The sequence below is a fragment of the Carassius gibelio genome, chromosome A24, assembly GCF_023724105.1.
Source record: "Carassius gibelio isolate Cgi1373 ecotype wild population from Czech Republic chromosome A24, carGib1.2-hapl.c, whole genome shotgun sequence".
Lineage (NCBI taxonomy): Eukaryota > Metazoa > Chordata > Actinopteri > Cypriniformes > Cyprinidae > Carassius > Carassius gibelio.
The window spans coordinates 9,732,019-9,751,482 of NC_068394.1; the positions used below are offsets into that span (position 1 = coordinate 9,732,019).

General features: G+C 35.6%; 2 protein-coding genes across 3 annotated transcripts in view; both read left to right on the forward strand.

Annotated features, from left to right (window-relative positions):
- Positions 1–10,551, forward strand: part of LOC127946604 (mitogen-activated protein kinase kinase kinase 3) — a 54,505-nt gene extending 43,954 nt beyond the window's left edge. For both annotated transcript variants that reach the window (XM_052543286.1, XM_052543287.1), the window contains exons 16-18: positions 3,379–3,508; positions 6,772–6,949; positions 7,107–10,551. In XM_052543286.1, the coding sequence (XP_052399246.1) occupies positions 3,379–3,508; positions 6,772–6,949; positions 7,107–7,335 (537 nt within the window). In that variant the 3' untranslated portion in view covers positions 7,336–10,551. The remainder of the gene's footprint in view (positions 1–3,378; positions 3,509–6,771; positions 6,950–7,106) is intronic.
- Positions 10,552–11,961: 1,410 nt separating this feature from the next.
- On the forward strand, positions 11,962–18,873 carry LOC127946606 (cryptochrome DASH). The gene is made up of 14 exons (XM_052543288.1): positions 11,962–12,150; positions 13,635–13,807; positions 13,894–13,987; positions 14,064–14,194; positions 15,074–15,222; positions 15,489–15,577; positions 16,220–16,293; positions 16,372–16,461; positions 16,551–16,630; positions 16,721–16,780; positions 16,894–17,051; positions 17,143–17,262; positions 18,125–18,301; positions 18,391–18,873. The coding sequence occupies exons 1-14, from the start codon at positions 12,088–12,090 to the stop codon at positions 18,490–18,492; spliced, it is 1,560 nt and encodes a 519-aa protein (XP_052399248.1). The 5' UTR covers positions 11,962–12,087; the 3' UTR covers positions 18,493–18,873.
- The last annotated feature ends 591 nt before the right edge of the window (positions 18,874–19,464 follow it).

Sequence of the window (19,464 nt, forward strand, 5' to 3'; positions counted from 1 at the left end):
TGTAGACTTCATGCATACCGTGGAATGAATAATAAAAAAAAAGTCTTTAGTTAATTCACCAAACAACCACTTTTGCGTGGACTATTCTAGAACAAAAACAAGCTTATTCACTGTCCATCGACAATCCGGTTTATGAACAAGTGACTCTTATGAACCGATTCATTTTAGTGAATCAAAACTAACAGCCTGTATACAGTGTAGCCCAATTCGCGAACAGATGATTCTTATAAACTGGTTCTTTTCAGTGAATCAAAACATATAGCATGACCGGAGCAGTCTGATTCACAAACAGTAGGCTTGTATGAACCGGATTCTTTTAATGAATCAAAACATTCAGCACATCCGGTGTACCGTAACTCAACAACAAATGACTTCATGGTTCATTTTGGTGAATCAAGACATACAGCATGAACAGTGTAGCCTGATTAATAAACAAATGACTCCTTTAAGTGAATCAAGTGAATTTGATGAATGAAAGATTGATTCTTATGAACCAGTTCCTTTTATGAGAGTCAGTACATACAGCAGTTAATTAATAAATGACTCTCATCGACCGGTTCTTTATAGTAAATCAAAATATACAGCACAGATAGTGTACCCTGATTCACAGACAAATTACTCTTATGAACCGGTGGGTTATTCTTAGTGAATCAGAATATAAAGTGTGATCCTTTTACCCTGATTCTTGAGACAACTCTTCTGAGCCGATTCTTGTAACGTAAAGTTGAGTTACCAGTTTGAAACACTTCCATATATAATTTACAGTATTACTATTTTTTTTTCCTCTTTATATATAAGCAAAATGAACAAATTAATCCATACCAGATAGAACTGAAATTGGAATATAAACAAATCAAGAGCTGCTGGATCAGAATCAAATAGAATCAGGAAATGTGGAAATACCCTGCCTTATTTACTTAGTGAATCAGGTGCTAAGAAACATAGTCTATGTGAAAAAAAAAAAAAAAAACAGCTTTCACTGGGAATATTCTAGTGTTTTAAGAAAATGATATTGTTAAACTTAATGAATCTACGCTTTCCAAATAATAAGAAAACCAACCCTGAAATGTCACTGGCTCTCGAACATATCCACAGTGTTCTTTGTCAGCACAACCGCACGGCTTTACGAGTTCAGTTTCTCTGCAAATGGTTGTCTTTAACGAGTCTGTCCCATCCGTCAGCTCGATTTTAATATGCACAGACTTGTGGTGTCTTGGTCACATATTGTCTGGGGAAGGGGACTGTTTCACCAAGGTCTCTGGCAGACAGATGCATCGCTGCTCAGAGCCAAAGTCTCTGCACGGCACTGCTGCGTCCTGATAAGAGCAGAGGTGAAGGGAACAAAGTATGAATGAGTAGGATGTGGAACAGGGTTACGTGAGGTGAGAAATGTATTACATAATGAGGGATCAGAAGATCGCTAGAGCCTGTAGGACTGTATTACAATAGGTTTGCATATGCAATACACATTGTTCCGTTTTAATAACTTGAAAAGGACATTGCGATACTTCGTAATACAAAATAATACTACTTAGAAGGAGCTGTGCAAATGTAATTTTGCTAGGAAGGCACTGTGGTTTCTCTTATTGTAGTTTGCGTCACAGGTGTTTCACGATGTTGTCCTTGAGGAGACATTGTTTTTTCGTCGAGGGGTGTAAACAGGAAAGCTGAGGAAATCTGAACTTTGTTTGGGCCGGGGTTTCAAAGAAACACAGTCACATGTGAGAAATGTTTGGCACTGTAATACGCTTTTCCAGAAAGTTAAAAAAAGTTCAGCGTTCTGAGGAACTATATACTTCCAGCTCCACTTTTGTAAACACATCTGAGTGTGACTTCCTGACACACTGGTTTACAGGAAATAATAATTACTCTTTGAAATATATTTTACCATGGTGGTGGAAAAGGAGATTCAACCTTTCATGTAAAAGCGCTTCGAGTGCTTAGAAAAGCACTATATAAATTTAAGGAATTCTTAAATATATAGTGCTGTGAAAAAGTATATCTGCCCTTCCAGATGTATGTAACCCTGGAACACAAAACCAGTCTTAAGTCGCTGGGGTATATTTTTAGCAATAGCCAAAAATACATTTAATGGGTCAAAATTATCGATTTTTCTTTTATGCCAAAAATCATTAGGTTATTAAGTAAAGATCATGTTCCATGGAAGATATTTTGTACATTTCCTACTGTTGATATATCAAACTTTATTTTTGATTAGTGATATGCATTGCTAAGAATTCATTTGGATAACTTAAAAAAATTATTTTCTCAATATTTAAATTTTTTTGCACCCTCAGATTCCGTATTTATATCTCGGCCAAATATTTTCCGATCCTAATAAACCATACATCAATGGAAAGCTTATGTATTCAGGTTCCAGATGATATATAAATCTCAATTCTCCAAGTTTTGTGGTCCCGTGTCACATTTAACTCATATCTACAGTAAAAAAAAAAAAAAAAAAGTTATTGTTTAGTTATTGTACACAGGATAGTATTATTAAATAATTGTATTGTTAATATTATTTTATTGATAAGAAATCATTATTAATTACAAAATGTTTTAATATGCATATGTTTTCATATGCATTTTTATTCACTGAATATTTTGGAAGTGAACTTTTAAAGCTGGATATGGATTGTTGAATTAAAATTTTGACACTTTATATATACATCCGAGTTGGATTTGTCCTAAAAAGGTAAGACGGGCAAATACAATGCAAAATAAAATGCAAAATAAAATGCAAAATAAAATGCAAGCACTGTTAATGCAATGTATTATTATTATTTTTTCAATTAGTGTAATCCAATATTTATTTCAAATACATTTAGCATTATTTTACATCCATATTAGCAAATGTTAATAAATGGAATCTTATTATAAATGTCTTGCATTATTAAGACATTTAATATTTAATCATATTTAATATCACTTAATACACTTATATACTGTATTATAAAAAATATGTACATATATATTTGGTTATAGATAAAGTAAAAAAAAAGACACAAGGGTAAAAATCTCCTTAGTATCTGCACACCTCTTAAGCAACAAATGAGTTAAACAACAAATTGTAATAGTTTGTACTTGTTACATAATGTTTCATACAGTACAGTTCATACAGTATGAACAATAGAACAACAACAGAAATCAGGAAAGGGTCAAATCATTTTCCATTGCACTGTATCCTTTGGTAAACAGGTTTGAATCCTGTTTTTATGTTTCCTGTCAAAGCATATGCTGACCGCTTGTTTTTTTTCCCAAGTTTCCTAATAAAAAGACAAAGTCTTTGCAGTCCTTTCTGCTTGCACGTTATGCACTGAATATGGTATCTGGCTTCAAGCAAGATATATTTCATCTGTGTCCATGTGTGTCTAGGGCTCTATTAAAGACCAGCTGAAGGCTTACGGAGCACTGACTGAAAAAGTCACCCGCAGATACACCCGACAGATCCTACAGGGAGTCCACTATTTGCACAGCAACATGATCGTACACAGAGACATCAAAGGTAAATCGCAGTAGTCATAAATCACCTCCAGCTAAGAACAGTGGGCTCTTGCTTGTAATGTAAATCTAAAGGAGAGTGTCGCTTGCACCACACCACCTGAAATACATTCCCTCTTATTAGGTGAAATAACATTGGCTTGGCTCAGATTTGTGTTACTTCCTTTCAGGTATCGCCAAGAATAGCAAGGGGGAAAGGTTTTGCATTCCTCCAGACTTCAGGGCTAAATTCTGACCAAATTTTACAGTCTATTAGGTATTTTTTAGCATTGATAATATTAAATGTCCTAAAATCATATTTACCTTCCAGAAAATGCAGGCATTGCTTCTTCTAGACATGGACACCCTTTAATCACTCAGTTTATTAAGGAAGATGTGGGTCCAAAAACTGGACATGTTTTGGATGAATGTCATTGCATTACATAAATTAAAGGTCCCGTTTTTCGTGCTTTTTTGAAGCTTTGATTGTGTTACAGTGTGCAATATAACATGTTCATGTTTCGCGTGAAAAAAAAAACAGTATTTTTCACACAATTCACCTATCTGTATACTGCTGTTTTCACTGTCATAAAAACGGGCTGATGACTTCCTTGTTCTATAAAGTCCCTCCTTCAGAAATACGTAACAAGTTCTGATTAGGCCAGCGGTTCCTGTGTTGTGATTCGACACCAGCTTAGAGCATGTTACCCTCCTGGAAACGCGATTGGGATAGTTTTGAGAAGCAAGTGTGCAGGAGCATGTGCTGGAGATGTACTTATAATCAAAGGAGCATTTTTGCTGAAGAGATGCACATGAAAATCGCATTTGTTTTTTTGGAAAGCCCTATCATCTAGTTAACAAAGCTAAACAGCGGTGCCCTTTGTGTAATAAGTTACAGAAACTGTTAAACGCACCAACTTAATAAAATATACTTACCGGTTGTGGTCCATTAAACAGCGCCTTCTCCAGACAAAGAGGGAACTGCTCCATCTTTCAAGAATAATCTTTGTGCGAATCCGTCATTAAACTGATTGAGATTGGGGAAGCTGTCCTCAGTAAAATGTGCAGCACATAGTTTTACACGTGGATTATAATTTTCGGGAACCGAGTTAAACATAAATTGTAACCATTAATCTCCAAGTACAGTGTCCCTGGGAAGCCCAAACAAAGATGATTGGACTCCGAGATGAAAATAACAGCGTTTCGACGACATGGCGACGAACACAAACGCAAATCGTCCTCTTCTCTGTCGGAGCGCAACAAGGCCACGTCCCTTTTTTGTGTATTCCTGTGGGCGGAGGTTAGTCAAAAAACAGTTTTAGTGATGTCATTACTGCAGGAACTAGAGGGATGTAGTCCAAACGGGTCGTTTTTTGTAGGCAAATTCTGTTAAATAAAATATCTCGCTTTGCCTTGAACTTTGAGCTTTAGAATTTTACAGATATTATTTATACTCTAACAACAACATTACACACTAACTAAAGTTTAAAACATGGGATCACGAAGAACGGGACCTTCAAAGAAAAATCGCAAACCAAGTGATATTTATTTTAATGGAACATGACACAATCACTTTAAGTAGAACATTTCACAAAAATAAATGTTAAATATTCAAAATTAGAATATTCAAAAATAGTATTTGTTCAAAAATATTATTTGCATATAATATTCAGAAAATATTTCGTTAAATTGATATATAAAACGGCAGCTGTGTTTGCAAGAAATTCATAGTAAATATATTTTTAAGAAGCAGAGGCACTGTTTCAGATATTACTGGAGGGCAGACAGTACATGTATATTTTACAACTTATGACCACATATTTAAGTGAAGGAAAAAGTGGAAGAAAAAGATGCACAAACAGCAGAGAGAAGCGCAGCACTATGAGGATTGTCAAGCAAAATCAATTTAAGAATTTGAGTGAACTTCACAAGAAATAGACTGAGCTGGGGTCAAGGCATCAAAAGCCACCACACACAGACATGTCAAGGAATTTGGCTACAGTTGTCATATTCCTCTTGTTAAGCCACTCCTGAACCACAGACAACGTCAGAGGCATCTTACCTGGGCTAAGGAGAAGAAGAACTGGACTGTTGCTCCGTGGTCCAAAGTCCAAGAAATCAAGAAATCTTGGAGCACTTCACGTTTCCTTCTGCTGACCAGCTTTTTGAAGATGCTGATTTCATTTTCCAGCAGGATTTGGCACCTGCCCACACTGCCAAAAGCACCAAAAGTTGGTTAAATGGCCATGGTGTTGGTGTGCTTGACTGTCCAGCAAACTCACCAGACCTGAACCCCAAAGAGAATCTATGGGCTATTGTCAAGAGGAAAATGAGAAACAAGAGACCAAAAAATGCAGATGAGCTGAAGGCCACTGTCAAAGAAACCTGGGCTTCCAGACCACCTCAGCAGTGCCACAAACTCATCACCTCAATGCCACGCTGAATACAGGCAGTAATTAAAGCAAAAGGAGCCCCTACTTTCCAGAAGGCCAACAATTCACTTTTTTATTATTTATTAATGGTCTTATGAAGTATTAAAATTTGTTGAGAAAGTGAATTGGTGGGTTTTTGTTAAAATCAATTTTGCCAAAATCAATTAAAAGAACCAAAGACTTAAACTACTTCAGTCTGTGTACATTGCATTTATTTAATACACAAGTTTCACAATTTCAGTTGAATTACTGAAATGAACTTAACCATGACATTATCATTTATTGAGATGCACCTGTATACCCACCATAATAATATAAATAATAAAACAGAAACAAAACTATTTATATAAAAGCTAATATGTGATGTATCACACAGGGACTTTATATGGTATAAAGTGTTTTGCTGTAAAATTAAATGTAATGCAGTGGTAAACCATTTATAGTTTAGACATTTTAAGTGTGTACTTTTTGCACACATGAACCAATACAGTCTGTCATTCCCATAACAAACCCAAGATCCTCTATTAGAAAGATCCACATGAAATGTGGGCTGCAAAGGAAGGAGTCTCTGTCCTTCTTCTCATATTCTGTCTTCATTTTCCGTTCACAATACAGTCAGGCATCCAGGGTGTGGAAATCTTGTGGCTGGCGGGTATTAGTCATTACTTAAACAAGCACACATCTCACAGGCAGCATAGCTAAAGCAAGGGAAAATCACTCCGACTAGAAACGTGGGAAGAAAGACTGTCTCAAACTTCAAATGCCATAAGCAGCTTATAATTTTATGCAGACATTCATCACTGGTCAGACAAACATCTCAGCCGGCGTATCTCAATCTACACGTGTTTCCACACAGGCGCTAACATTTTGAGGGACTCCTCTGGAAATGTGAAGCTGGGAGATTTCGGGGCCAGCAAACGCATTCAGACCATCTGCATGTCCGGGACGGGAATCAAATCGGTCACAGGCACCCCCTACTGGATGAGCCCAGAAGTCATTAATGGAGAAGGCTACGGACGCAAAGCAGATATTTGGTGAGATCTTATGAATTTTCTTAAAATCAGTGTTAAGTATCATTGAGAGTTTTAGTTAACTAATAAACCTGCCTAAAACTTGCATAAATGATTTGGATGGAAGCAGCTAGCTAGCTTGTTGGCTAACAGTCCCTCACATATCTCTTTCTCTCCTCAGGAGTGTTGCCTGCACGGTTGTAGAGATGCTAACTCAGAAGCCCCCGTGGGCTGAATATGAAGCAATGGCAGCCATTTTCAAGATCGCAACCCAGCCGACTAAGCCAAACCTGCCCGAGGATGCGTCCGATGCATGCAGGGACTTCCTGCGGCAGATCTTTGTGGAAGAGAAATTGCGGCCCACTGCTGAGGGGCTTCTCAGCCACCCTTTTGTCCAAGGCAGCTTCTGATACTTCAGATCTCTCTGGAATCCCCAGGGAAAACCACACACCTGCTCACAGACAATCACCACTCTGCCTTCCAAGAAACCCGCCAACCAGCCAACTAAGAACAAACGTGACCATAACGAGGGGGTATGTAACTCCGATCTCCACGAAGCAGCTTGAAGAATATCATAAGAGGGAACCTATGGACAGCAGAAGCGTGATAGCATTGTCTATATTGTAAATCAGAGTCGAAGCCCTGTCCCAAATGACGCACTTGGCATTTCTTATTTCATGAGCTACGCACCCCTTTTGCTAAACGGACCCTTCTCATGTTTTCAGGGTTTCATAGTTAGGTAAAACTTGTACAGCAAGTTTAATTTTGCATTCCCGGTCCAAAAGCAAAAAAAAAAAAAAAAAAAACAGTGGATTTCCACAACTTTGCATAAGTGGAAAAGAGAGAATAATGTCAAAATGTCAGCAGTTTTGATTATTATTTTGTCATTTACTGTCAAAGTAATATAACACAAATTATATAGATATTTTATGACAAACTTTACTAGATTTACGATGTTGATAACCATGGAAATGTGTCATCAGAGTCTGAAGAGGGAGCAATGTTTACACCACACTATTACCCAACATTCCTTGTGACAAGTTACATAAACTTTAAAGGGTGGTCAGAGCTAAGAGTGGGTCAGTGACATAACCCTTTTTTTTTTAGGGGGGGGGGGGGGGGGGGGTCAAATCCATTAATTTATCCAAAAATAAATGTAAATTTAATTCAGTAGAACTATTCTTATAATTAAGCCTCATTAAAATTATTAAATGTTTTGGAAAAAAACAACAACAGCAGTTTAGATTGTAGATTGGCATAATATAGATTTTTTTTGTTTAAATAATCCTATATAATACATAAAGTACTTTAGGTTGCAAAATGTCATGTGGTGTAACTCCCCAAAACTCGAGCTTTTTAAACTTGTAAACTTGTCACAACCAAAAAGGAAAAAAAATGAGTTCATATTAATCACAAATATGAAAAATTATTAAGGTGTGTGTACTCGATGTGTATTTAACACGTAAGGCTATTATAACTTTTTTTATTCTTTATGGTTACACCACATTACATTTTAATAGGCTTTTTTAACCATATGAAATCATATAATAATTCCATTATTAAAAATGTCCACAGTTTTATCAACTACATTTAAAAAAAAAAATAATAATAATAAAAAAAAAGAAAATGTATATATATATATATATATATATATATATATATATTCTTTATAATGGACACTGCTGTTTTTCATTGCCATTTGGGACAGAGCCTTTGGCTAGGGATTGATACAATGCAGTCAAAGACTGGCACATAAAGTGTCAAAAACAATACTGATAACAATAGCTCAGTTTACATGCATTACTTTCAGTTGACTTGATCTGATCCCCTGATGCACTTGAAACCAGCCCAAGCGCTCTGAGGTGACACTTCAGGGGTTGCTGAACAAATCACAAACTGTCCGTGTTTGACACGAATGTATCAGAGTATTATTTTAAGGTGGCAAGAGTATAAAATGTGGTTGTTTAACAGAATTCATTTGGTCATAAAAAAAAGAGTTGATTTTGATAATGGCTCATGTACCTCTGTATCCCTGGGTCCAATTCTGAGTGTCATTGAAAGTACATAGAAAAGACCTCGTGGAGCAATTATAATGATACATGTACTGTACAATACTCATTTGAGTAATTTTTTTTTTTTTTTGATGGTTAGAATCTAACCAAATATGAATGACATGGCTTAAGACATATGCAACCACCAAAGTGGTATGAGACAGAGAAATGTGTAATTTTTTCCCCATGTCTTTTCAGCTAATGAAGACTGTTTAAGCACATCTTTTTTATATTATGTAAAGTTTTAGTTAAAGCACTCCTTACCCAGAGATAATCACTGTAAATAAATTCCCATTGCACTCTTGGACTCATGCATAGAGCACATAGGATTCAGTGAATATTTTTATACATTCTTTTATAATTCATGTTTGGAATGACAATGCCAAACTTTTTGTATTATTATAAAAATTACCCTAAAGTGTCAAAGCAATATTTCAGATAAGACTACTATGGCTGGTGTGGTAGCAGTCTTTTACTGCTCACTCAGTCGAATGCAACCAAAGAGTGAGATGCTTGAATTATGAATTTGGTCACTGCAGAACTGTTCAGTGTTGCTGAAACAGTCGCTGTCTTGATTTGTAACCTATATGGTGAGTTTTTTCTTTCGTTGACTCAAATTATTGCTCACTGATGTGCAAACATTTTCCTTGTCATTGTTAAAATGAACACAAATTTAAAGGAATAGTTAAGCCAAAAATTTAAATTTGATGAAAATTTACTCGCCCTCAGGTCATGCAAAATAAGTGAGTGTGTTTCTTCATCATAACAGATTTTTGAGAAATTTTACTCACCAATATGTCCTGTGCAGTGAATGGGTGCCGTCAGAATGAGTCCAAACAGTTGATTAAAACATCACAATAATCCATAAATAAAGAATACAGTGAAGCAAAAAGGTGTTTAATATTTTTAATAAACAAATCCATTAATAAGTTTTGAACCATCAATCTGACGGCACCCATTCACTGCAGTGGATCCATTGGTGAGCAAGTGATGTAATGCTGATGTGGTCTATTCTGATGAAGAAGAAAACATTATCTAAACTCCTCAAACTTGGATTACATATTTGGATTAACTATTCTTTTAAGCATACGTTGTTTTATATTACATATTATTTTCATCTGGTTCAAAACGAAAGTTAAATTTGAAACTCGATTCTGTGATTGCTGTTTTTATGTTCTGATACACCAGCAGCAATTCATGTTGTAATTAGTGCCTTCTCCGATGACTTATTCTGAGAGGTCAGTGGTTTTAAAAACATGTAATGGTGAAATGTGTTTCCTGATGTCCTTCAGATGGTTTCAGTATCACACACGGATGCTGTCAAGGACATTTGCTGAAGATGATTGTATTGTAAATACATACTGTACTGAGCTGTCATAATGTTTCATTATATTCAAAGTACCTTGGTCACAGTATAATATTATTGTTCAGATTGTGGAGCGGTCTGGGTTTCAGATGACCGCAGCCGAGGGTGAACAGACCATACTGTGTGTTGTTTTTTTTGAGGGGCTAAGCCTGGAAACATTTATCAGTGATTTTGTATATTTGAATAAATAAATGTATTGTCTAAAAACAGCTTCTGTGGTATATTGCTATTTTATGAATGTTTAAAGGCACAATATGTAAGATTTTTTATTTTTTTCTATTAAAATGTCCAAAAACTACTAGAACAGTGTTATATATTTTGCTGACTTGTGCACTGACATTATCCCAAATGTTTCGAAGAATGTTTAAATCCATAGAAATAAGCTACTTTTAGTAGTGTCACAGGCCATGTAGATAGTGTCATAACTATCTACTTACATATTGGAAAACTTACATATTGTGCCTTTAAGTATGTTTAAATGTATTTTTAGAAGTAGACAGGAAAAATCCAACTAATTGTTCAACTGCTTAACATTATCAAAGAAATTAACTATAGTCAATAGGTTACAAAAAATAGGAGATCTTTATAGTCCTGATGATACACATCTGATGTCTTTTGATGAAATTGTTGTCAAGCACGACATAGCTCGCAGTCAGTTCTTTAGATATTTGCAACTGAGATATTTTATTAGAACTCAACAAAATCAGTCCCTGTCCATTCCTAGTCTATCAAAGCTCGAAGAAATGATGGCGAGAGATTGCCAGGGAAGGGGCATAATTTCCAAAATATATAATGAACTGGTTGGTGAATCTTCAGAAACGTCAGTACGTAAACTTGAGTCCCGGAGAGAGGACCTACAGAAGAATATCTCCATTGAGGAGGGGGAGAGGGTGTGTACCAAGGCAGATGTAGATGTAGGTCTGTTGATGGCCAAAAGAGTCATTGCAATTGCTTGGAAAGAGGTGGACAGACCAAGGATAGGTAGATGGCTTTCAGAATTAACAGCTACTCTGCCCTTAGAAAAGATCACGTATGCAACCAGGGGAAAACAACCAATTTTTGATAATATCTGGGGCCCCTTTAATAATTTCTTTGCTAATAAAGACTTGTTTGGTGGAGATATTTGGGGAGGACCCATAAGTGGTCTCCTGCGGTTCACTTTATTAAAAGATGTACTGTCTGATTTTTATGTAGTGATTTATTTCTGATTCATGTGTAGTGCACACTGGTGAGAGCGGTTGTGCACGGTAGATTTTGTAATTTCTCCATTTTTATTCACTTATGTAGCGTTTGTTTATTACTTTATCGTGTATTTCAATTTTCTTTGTCTTTAGTTATGTACATTTATTTAATTATTTGTGTTGTGATGTTATGTCTTGGTCAGTTTGATGGACAGGGTTCTGCGGGGTTTGGGGCAAGAGGTTTGAGTCCTAATGGTTATATGTAAATGTCAGTTTGTTTGAAAATAAATAAAGATATTGTTTGGAAAAAAAGAATTTTTAGTAGTAAACGTGTTAATATGATAACTTTTTATTTAACTTTTTCTAATTATATAATCATTATTTATTAGTTATAACTGTTATATTTTGTTATATGGTGTCGAGTAAGTTTGGTAAGAAGGGCACGTGCGCTGTCAAGACTGCATGTTTGATAACCTCGCGCTCTCGTTACGTGACCATCACGCTTCCACTGCTGCTCAACATACACACGGTCGCTCGGGACTTCTCTGAAGACCTGTCGCCAGGATGTCCGCTTCTCGTACGGTAATATGTCTGCTGAGGAACGACCTGCGTCTGCATGATAACGAGGTAAGTTACTGTAAATATCAAAGGCTTTTTTAATCTATAGAAACAAAGGAGCGTGCAGTCTCGTCTCGAGCAAAACACACTCGCGCCTGAATCAATATGCTTAAGCCTTATATTACATGACGCACAGTGCACTGCTCTGGATTTAACATGTCACAATGATTATTTTTTACTAATAATATTTATTAAACGTAAAATATAACAACGATAATTATAAATGAATCACGTTTCATAGTTGCAAAACATGTCCATACGAAGCTAAATATGGACTCTCATTGGGTAGTTTGTTGGTAATCGTCATAAGGGGCGTGGCTCAACTTGCATATAAATATACGCATTCTACGTTCTCTAATTTATCTCTTTTTTACTATATTTATATAGGCTAGTCTTTCTCTCTGTCTCTCTCTAGCAATAACAACATTGAAAGCTAAGTGAATAAAACTCTTTTACAAATACAAATAAATGAAGGGGATGGCATTCATATCAACATACACAGCTGTACAAAGGTTAAGGATCAGTAATATTTTTAATGTTTTTTAATGAAGTCTCTTCTGTTAATCAAGTCTTCATTTATTTGATCAGCAATACAGAAAAAAAGTTATATTGTAAGATATTATTGCAATTACAGATTTCTATTTTAATATACTTTAAAATATAATTTATTCCTGTGATGCAATGCTTTATTTTCAGTCTTCATTTTCACGTGATCCTCCAGAAATCATTCTAATATGTTGATTGAATATCAAAATTGGAAACTGTTTTGCTGCTTAATTTTTTTTGGGGGAACCTGTGAAACTTTTTTTCAGGATACTTTGATTAATAAAAAAATAAAAATAACATACAAACAAACAAAAAAAAACCAACATTTATTCAAAATATAAATATTTAGTAACAATATACTCTACCATTCAAAAGTTGTAATTTTTTGAAAGAAATGACAGCTTTTATTCAGCAAGAATTGTTGAAAAGTGATAATAAAAGACTTATGTTGTTAGAAAAGATAAAAATTTATTCCTCAAATTATCCTGAAAAAAAGTATCACAAGTTTAAAAAAATATTAAGCTTCTAACATTGATAATAAATCAGCATATTGGCATGAATTCTGAAGGATCATGTGACATTGAAGACATTCATAATTATTTTGAAATGGTAATAAAATTTTTGAATATTACAGTTTTTTTTCTGTATTTTCCGTCAAATAAATGCAGCTATGATGATCAGAAGAGATGAACCACAGTGTGTGTGTGTGTGTATATATATATATATATATATATATATATATATATATATATATATATATATATATATACAGTAGTTTATTGGCATGATTGTGTTTACATGCAATAATATAGTTGTATTTTTGGTCTATGAACTACACTGTGCAAATGAACAGTGATTTAATGAACTGCAGTGCCAGCTTCTACAGGTTAAGTTTTGTTGGGCCTATTAGAAAAACATGCCAAACCGGTTTTACCTCATTCATCCAGGTGTTTCATTGGGCTCAGAGGAATGCCGATCACATCATCCCCCTCTACTGCTTCGACCCGCGGCATTACCAGGGCACCTATCACTTCAACTTCCCTAAGACTGGACCTTTCCGTTTACGTTTCCTCCTGGACAGTGTGAAAGACCTCAGGGCCACACTGAGGAAACGGGGCAGGTGGGAATTTTATTTCACACAGAACGTACTTTCTGTCCACATACCTATGTTACATGATTGATATGTATTGATATGCCTTTGTGCAGCACACTGTTGGTGAGACAAGGGAAGCCGGAGGATGTTGTTAGTGATTTGATTCAGCAGCTGGGTTCAGTCACAGCTGTGGCATTTCATGAGGAGGTGTGTTTCAGAGCCAATAACAGCCATCATCCATCACATAAGCTGTAGTCTGACAATTTCTGTTTATTGCCTGAAGGTGGCATCAGAGGAAAGAAATGTGGAGAAGAAGCTAAAGGCCATCTGCTGCCAAAACAAAGTCAAGGTTCAGACTTTCTGGGGTTCTACACTTTACCACAGAGACGATCTGCCATTCAGTCACATTGGAGGGTAGGACAAGTGTTGCAGTGTTATTTTAGTATGATTTATATACTTTTACTAATATTTATACTTCTACTAGTATTGCATTAATTCATATTTTGAATAAGCTTATTATTTATATTTTAAGTTTGAATAATTTTGTTATGTGCTTTTGTCATATTCAGTTTTGTATTTCTGTTTCACACTGATTTTAATTTGGTTTATTTATTTATTTTTCGTTTTTTCATCTAATATTTAAATTGTATTTTGTTTTAGAACTATGTCAAAAAATTTATAGTGTCAGTTAACAATAACTACAAGTGTGCTATAAGTGTGACTGAATCATATAAGAATAGCTGTTAATAGTGTTCATCGTCTGGTTGACTACGTCTTGTATTCATTTTTCAGAACATTTCTGTCATATGCGCACAAACTGACAGTCACCAAAAGTTTGCTAATTCTGCATGTTTAATAATACAGCTTAAAAATTAATCTTCCCTATACTATATTTAAACAACTTTACCAAACAGGATTGATTGCAAAAGTGTATATGAAAATAATGCATTTAAAGACATTTCTAAAAATAACCACTTGTAATCATTCAGTTTCCATCTGATTTATTGTTATTGTGCTTTAAACTACAGGTTTTATTTATTTATTTATTTTTTCATTAAAATAAACGTTGGTGCTGACATATAAAACAAAATTACTAATTATTTTATCCTACCCATGTTAGTAATTTCAACAACTCATTCAACTTTCTTAGGAAACTTACAGAAAAGTACAGGAAACTCTTTTGCGAGTCCACTGCTACTGTAACTTCCTGTTTTTTAGGATCTGATTAGTAATTGCAGTTTCAGTGCTTTTGAGATTGCATTTCCTGCTTCTCATCTCTGCTGTCTTTTTAAGGTTACCTGATGTTTACACCCAGTTTAGAAAGGTAGTTGAGGGACAGGGCAGAGTGCGACCTGTCCTTTCCACCCCGGCACAGGTTAAATCTCTTCCTCTTGGACTGGAAGAGGGCACAATCCCAACATTCGAGGGCCTGGGACAGACAGGTAACTTGATTTACACAACTGTACTGCACTTAGAGTAAACTGCAAAAGTATCTCTAGGTACATAACATGACACTGTCAGAAAGCTCCAGGCTGAATCAGTTACTCATATTTTCTTTTCTTAATATAGCAATATTACATGAATTGTGCTGTGATTTAATCTCAGATGACTGTATCATCCTCCGAGGGATATTCAGAAGATGAACAAAATTGATTTTATGTTAACCAGTTAGGAATAATCCTGAAATATTCCCTGTCTGTGGTTTCAGAGCCGGTGGAGGACTGCCGCTCGGCCTTCCCCTGTCGTGGTGGAGAGACTGAGGCTCTTGCTAGACTGAAACATTACTTTTGGGATACAGTGAGGCCTCTTCTTACACTTTTCTAAAATGACTTAAAGCAGTAGTTCACCTGAAAATGAATATTTACTAAAAGTTTACTCCCCTTCAGGACACCCCAAGATGTAGATGAGTTTGTTTCTTCATCAGAAGAGATCACTTGCTCACCAATAAATACTCTGCAGTGAATGGGTGCCGTCAGAATGAGAGTTCAAACAACTTATAAAAACATCTCAATAATCCATAAGAAATTGATTCATACGAATCGAAAAGCTGGATGTTTGTAATAAACACATTCGTCATAAGGAAGTTTATAATTTAAAACCTAACTTCTGGCTAAAACTCGAGTCCTCTATCCGTAATATTCCGTCTTGTCTGAATCAGGAGGGAAATATGCACGGATAAAGCACTGTTTACAAGTGAAAACAGGCCTCGGTTCTAAACAAATACTGTATGTCTGTGGATCTTGATGTGAGAGGACAACAGGCATGAACTTTTTCACTGGAGTTATGTGTTATACCCATTCACTGCGGAGGACCCAGTGGTGAGCAAGTGATGTAATGCTAAATTTCTCCAAACTCATCTACATCTTGGATGACCTGAGGGTGAGTAAATCAGTTCATTTTTATTTTAGAGAGGGTTATTTAATGCTTGTTTTATCACAGAATGCCGTTGCAGCTTATAAGGAGACCCGGAATGGCATGATCGGAGTGGACTATTCCACAAAATTTTCTCCTTGGTGAGCCCTCAAAATGATATTTTCATAATGCATGAGTAGAGCACAGAATAATGCTGAGTGGTCATTATCCTCCTTCAGGCTTGCATTGGGCTGCATATCACCCAGGTACATCTATGAGCAGATTAAGAAGTATGAAGCTGAACGAACTGCCAACCAAAGCACATACTGGTGAGTAACGTGGTTAGGAATATGTTTTCAAATCAAATGAACTTGTGCCAGGTTTTTATATGCAACATTACTACCTTTTTCTTCACCAGGGTGATATTTGAACTTCTGTGGAGAGATTACTTCAAATTTGTGGGTTTAAAATATGGAAACAGAATATTTCATATGAATGGCAAGTCAGGATTTATGTTTCTTTTGATCTATTTTGGTTTTAGTTTCTTATTAATCATATAATGATCATTTCTTCCTTAATGAACTGAAGGTCTGCAAGACAAGCATGTGTCGTGGAAAACAGATATGACATTATTCAATGCATGGAAAGGTAATGTGCTAGTCTTTTTACCCAGTTCTTAATTTCATTAATCAACCATTGAAATACACATTTCAATGAATTATCTTTGAATTTAATGAGTCATTTTTTCACTTGTTGTTCAGAGGGGAGAACTGGGGTGCCGTTTGTAGATGCGAACATGAGGGAGCTTGCACTGACAGGATTCATGTCCAACAGAGGACGTCAAAACGTGGCCAGCTTTCTGACCAAAGACTTGGGCTTAGACTGGAGACTGGGTGCTGAGTGGTTTGAATATCTGCTGGTAGGAAACATTTGCTATATTTGATGGAGTGGGTTAATGCTCCCTGCTTTTTGCTGATGTTTGATGCACGATTATCTTTCATTGGCATCAGGTGGATCATGACGTCTGCAGCAACTACGGAAACTGGCTCTATAGTGCTGGAATAGGAAATGACCCGCGAGAAAACAGGAAGTTTAATATGATCAAACAAGGATTGGACTATGACAATAATGTAAGTAGTAGTTGTTTAGTTTAGTTAATTAGACTCTGTTATATCATCAAATCAAATGTTTAAATGATTAAAATGACCATTAATAATAAATTAACACTTGTTTTTAGTGCCTAAACTTACGTGAATTCTATTCATAAAGGCACATCCTGGTATTTTCCACTTTAAATACTCTTTAGTGTTATTTAAGTGAGCAGGTTCTACAAACATGCCTCAATAGCACTGCATACTATAGGGGTAAGTTGTCACAGTAGACCATGCAATTAAATTAAATTAAATTAATAATAATGAAATTAGTGTTCCTGTAGCTCAATTGGTAGAGCATTGTGCATCAAGCGCAAGGTTGGGGGTTCGATTCCCCGGGAACACATGATAGGTGAAAATTGTTAGCCTGAATGCGCTGTAAGTCACTTTGGATAAAAGTGTCTGCTAAATGCATACATTTAATTTAATAAATTTTCTTTAATTTTATTTAATTTAAAATAACCATAGTTTAAATAGTAACATACTACTACTAATAATAAAAAGACACCAAAATTGATAAGGGAAGCATTAAAAACCCCCAATTGATTACACTCTTATATCGAAAATTTATTTGATTATTAAAATGACCATTAATAATAAATCAGCACTTGTTTTTAGTGCCTAAACTTATGTGAATCATATTCATTAAGGCATATCCTGGTATTTTCCACTTTGTTCTTCATTGTCACTTAAATTAGGAGGTTTTACCATGAGCGTAAGTGTAAAATGTAGGAAGAGGAAGTTACAAAATTAGTTCTGATGCGTCTGAGAGATTACAGTTGTATGATAAGGCTTATTTTGACACAAAATTGAGTTGACCCTCAATTATGTATCTATGAAGGGGGAATACGTGCGACAGTGGGTTCCAGAGCTTCGAGGTATTAAAGGTGGGGACGTTCACACACCCTGGACCCTCAGCAACTCTGCACTCTCACACGCGCAGGTTTCGCTCAACGAAACATACCCTTCCCCTGTTATCATAGCACCCGAGTGGAGTCGCCATATCAACAACAAATCAGTAAGATTATTAGCAACTTGATTGATTGTTAGAGACAAAGATACGCTTGTTTTCAAACAAATTACTTAATTTCATTGGTTTCTTTTCAGTCTGGTCCACCGGCAAAAGGAAGGAAGGGCTCATCTTACACACCAAGACAACACAAAGACAGAGGCATTGACTTCTACTTCTCCAACAAGAAGAGTTTCTGAGGAGGAGATGTAGTGGAAAAGTGTTGTTTTTTTTATGCTGGACATCACAAATAGATGCAAGCCATCTGCTTGGGTCACAGGTTACACAGTGGAATGAGGAAGGGGAAATGAAAAACAGTGTGGTTTAGTGTTGCTCTTTCTGAATCTGTTTTCACACACAGATCCAGAAACTGCTGCTCACATTCTGAAGACTTCATTTTCAAACCGTAACTCAGATTTCCATGCATTTGTATATATTGTGTTGAATACATTATTGCATTTTTGGTGGTTTTAATAAGTTCCTGCGAATGTCCTGGTTTAGTCAAAGACGATTAAAAGTTTTGGAGTTGTTTTTCATGCTGTTATACCTAAAAATAAAAAGATTGGGATTTTTTTTTTTTATATTGGTGACTTTTTCCTTCTCGCATGGAACGGTGATATATGATGAAAATGATAAGAACAATGAAAAGCTTGAATAAGGTGCACATACAGAATAGTCATTTATTCAGAAATAGGAAGCGAGAAGTGCCAACTGTTTCAGTTTTGTTTTAAAAAGCGATGGAAAACGCTGTAAAAAAAAGAAAGAAAAAGAAACAGCTGTGTGCTAATAACGCTATGAGTAAATCTGTTGCGTCCATGTGCACCTTTACCTGAAACATTTACCCCCTCCCCCAGACTTTCAAACATATTTATCAGACATGAATATCATTGCCTTTTCTTAGGGTTACTCAATTTGATTATTAAAATAATAATAATAATAATAATAATCAGTCAAAAAACGTCTTGTCAACAAGATTGCTTCCTGTAGTTTATTTCTGTCAAGCCATTGACTTTGGTGAATTATTATACTTTTTTAAACTTAACTGAACGCAGACAATGTTGTAAACATAATTAGACAAGTATTAACAATATTCTACACAATGAACCAAAGCGCTTCTGCAAAACAGACCATTTTAAGCATTTTTCCGCTACACATCAACTGTCTTGCGTAAC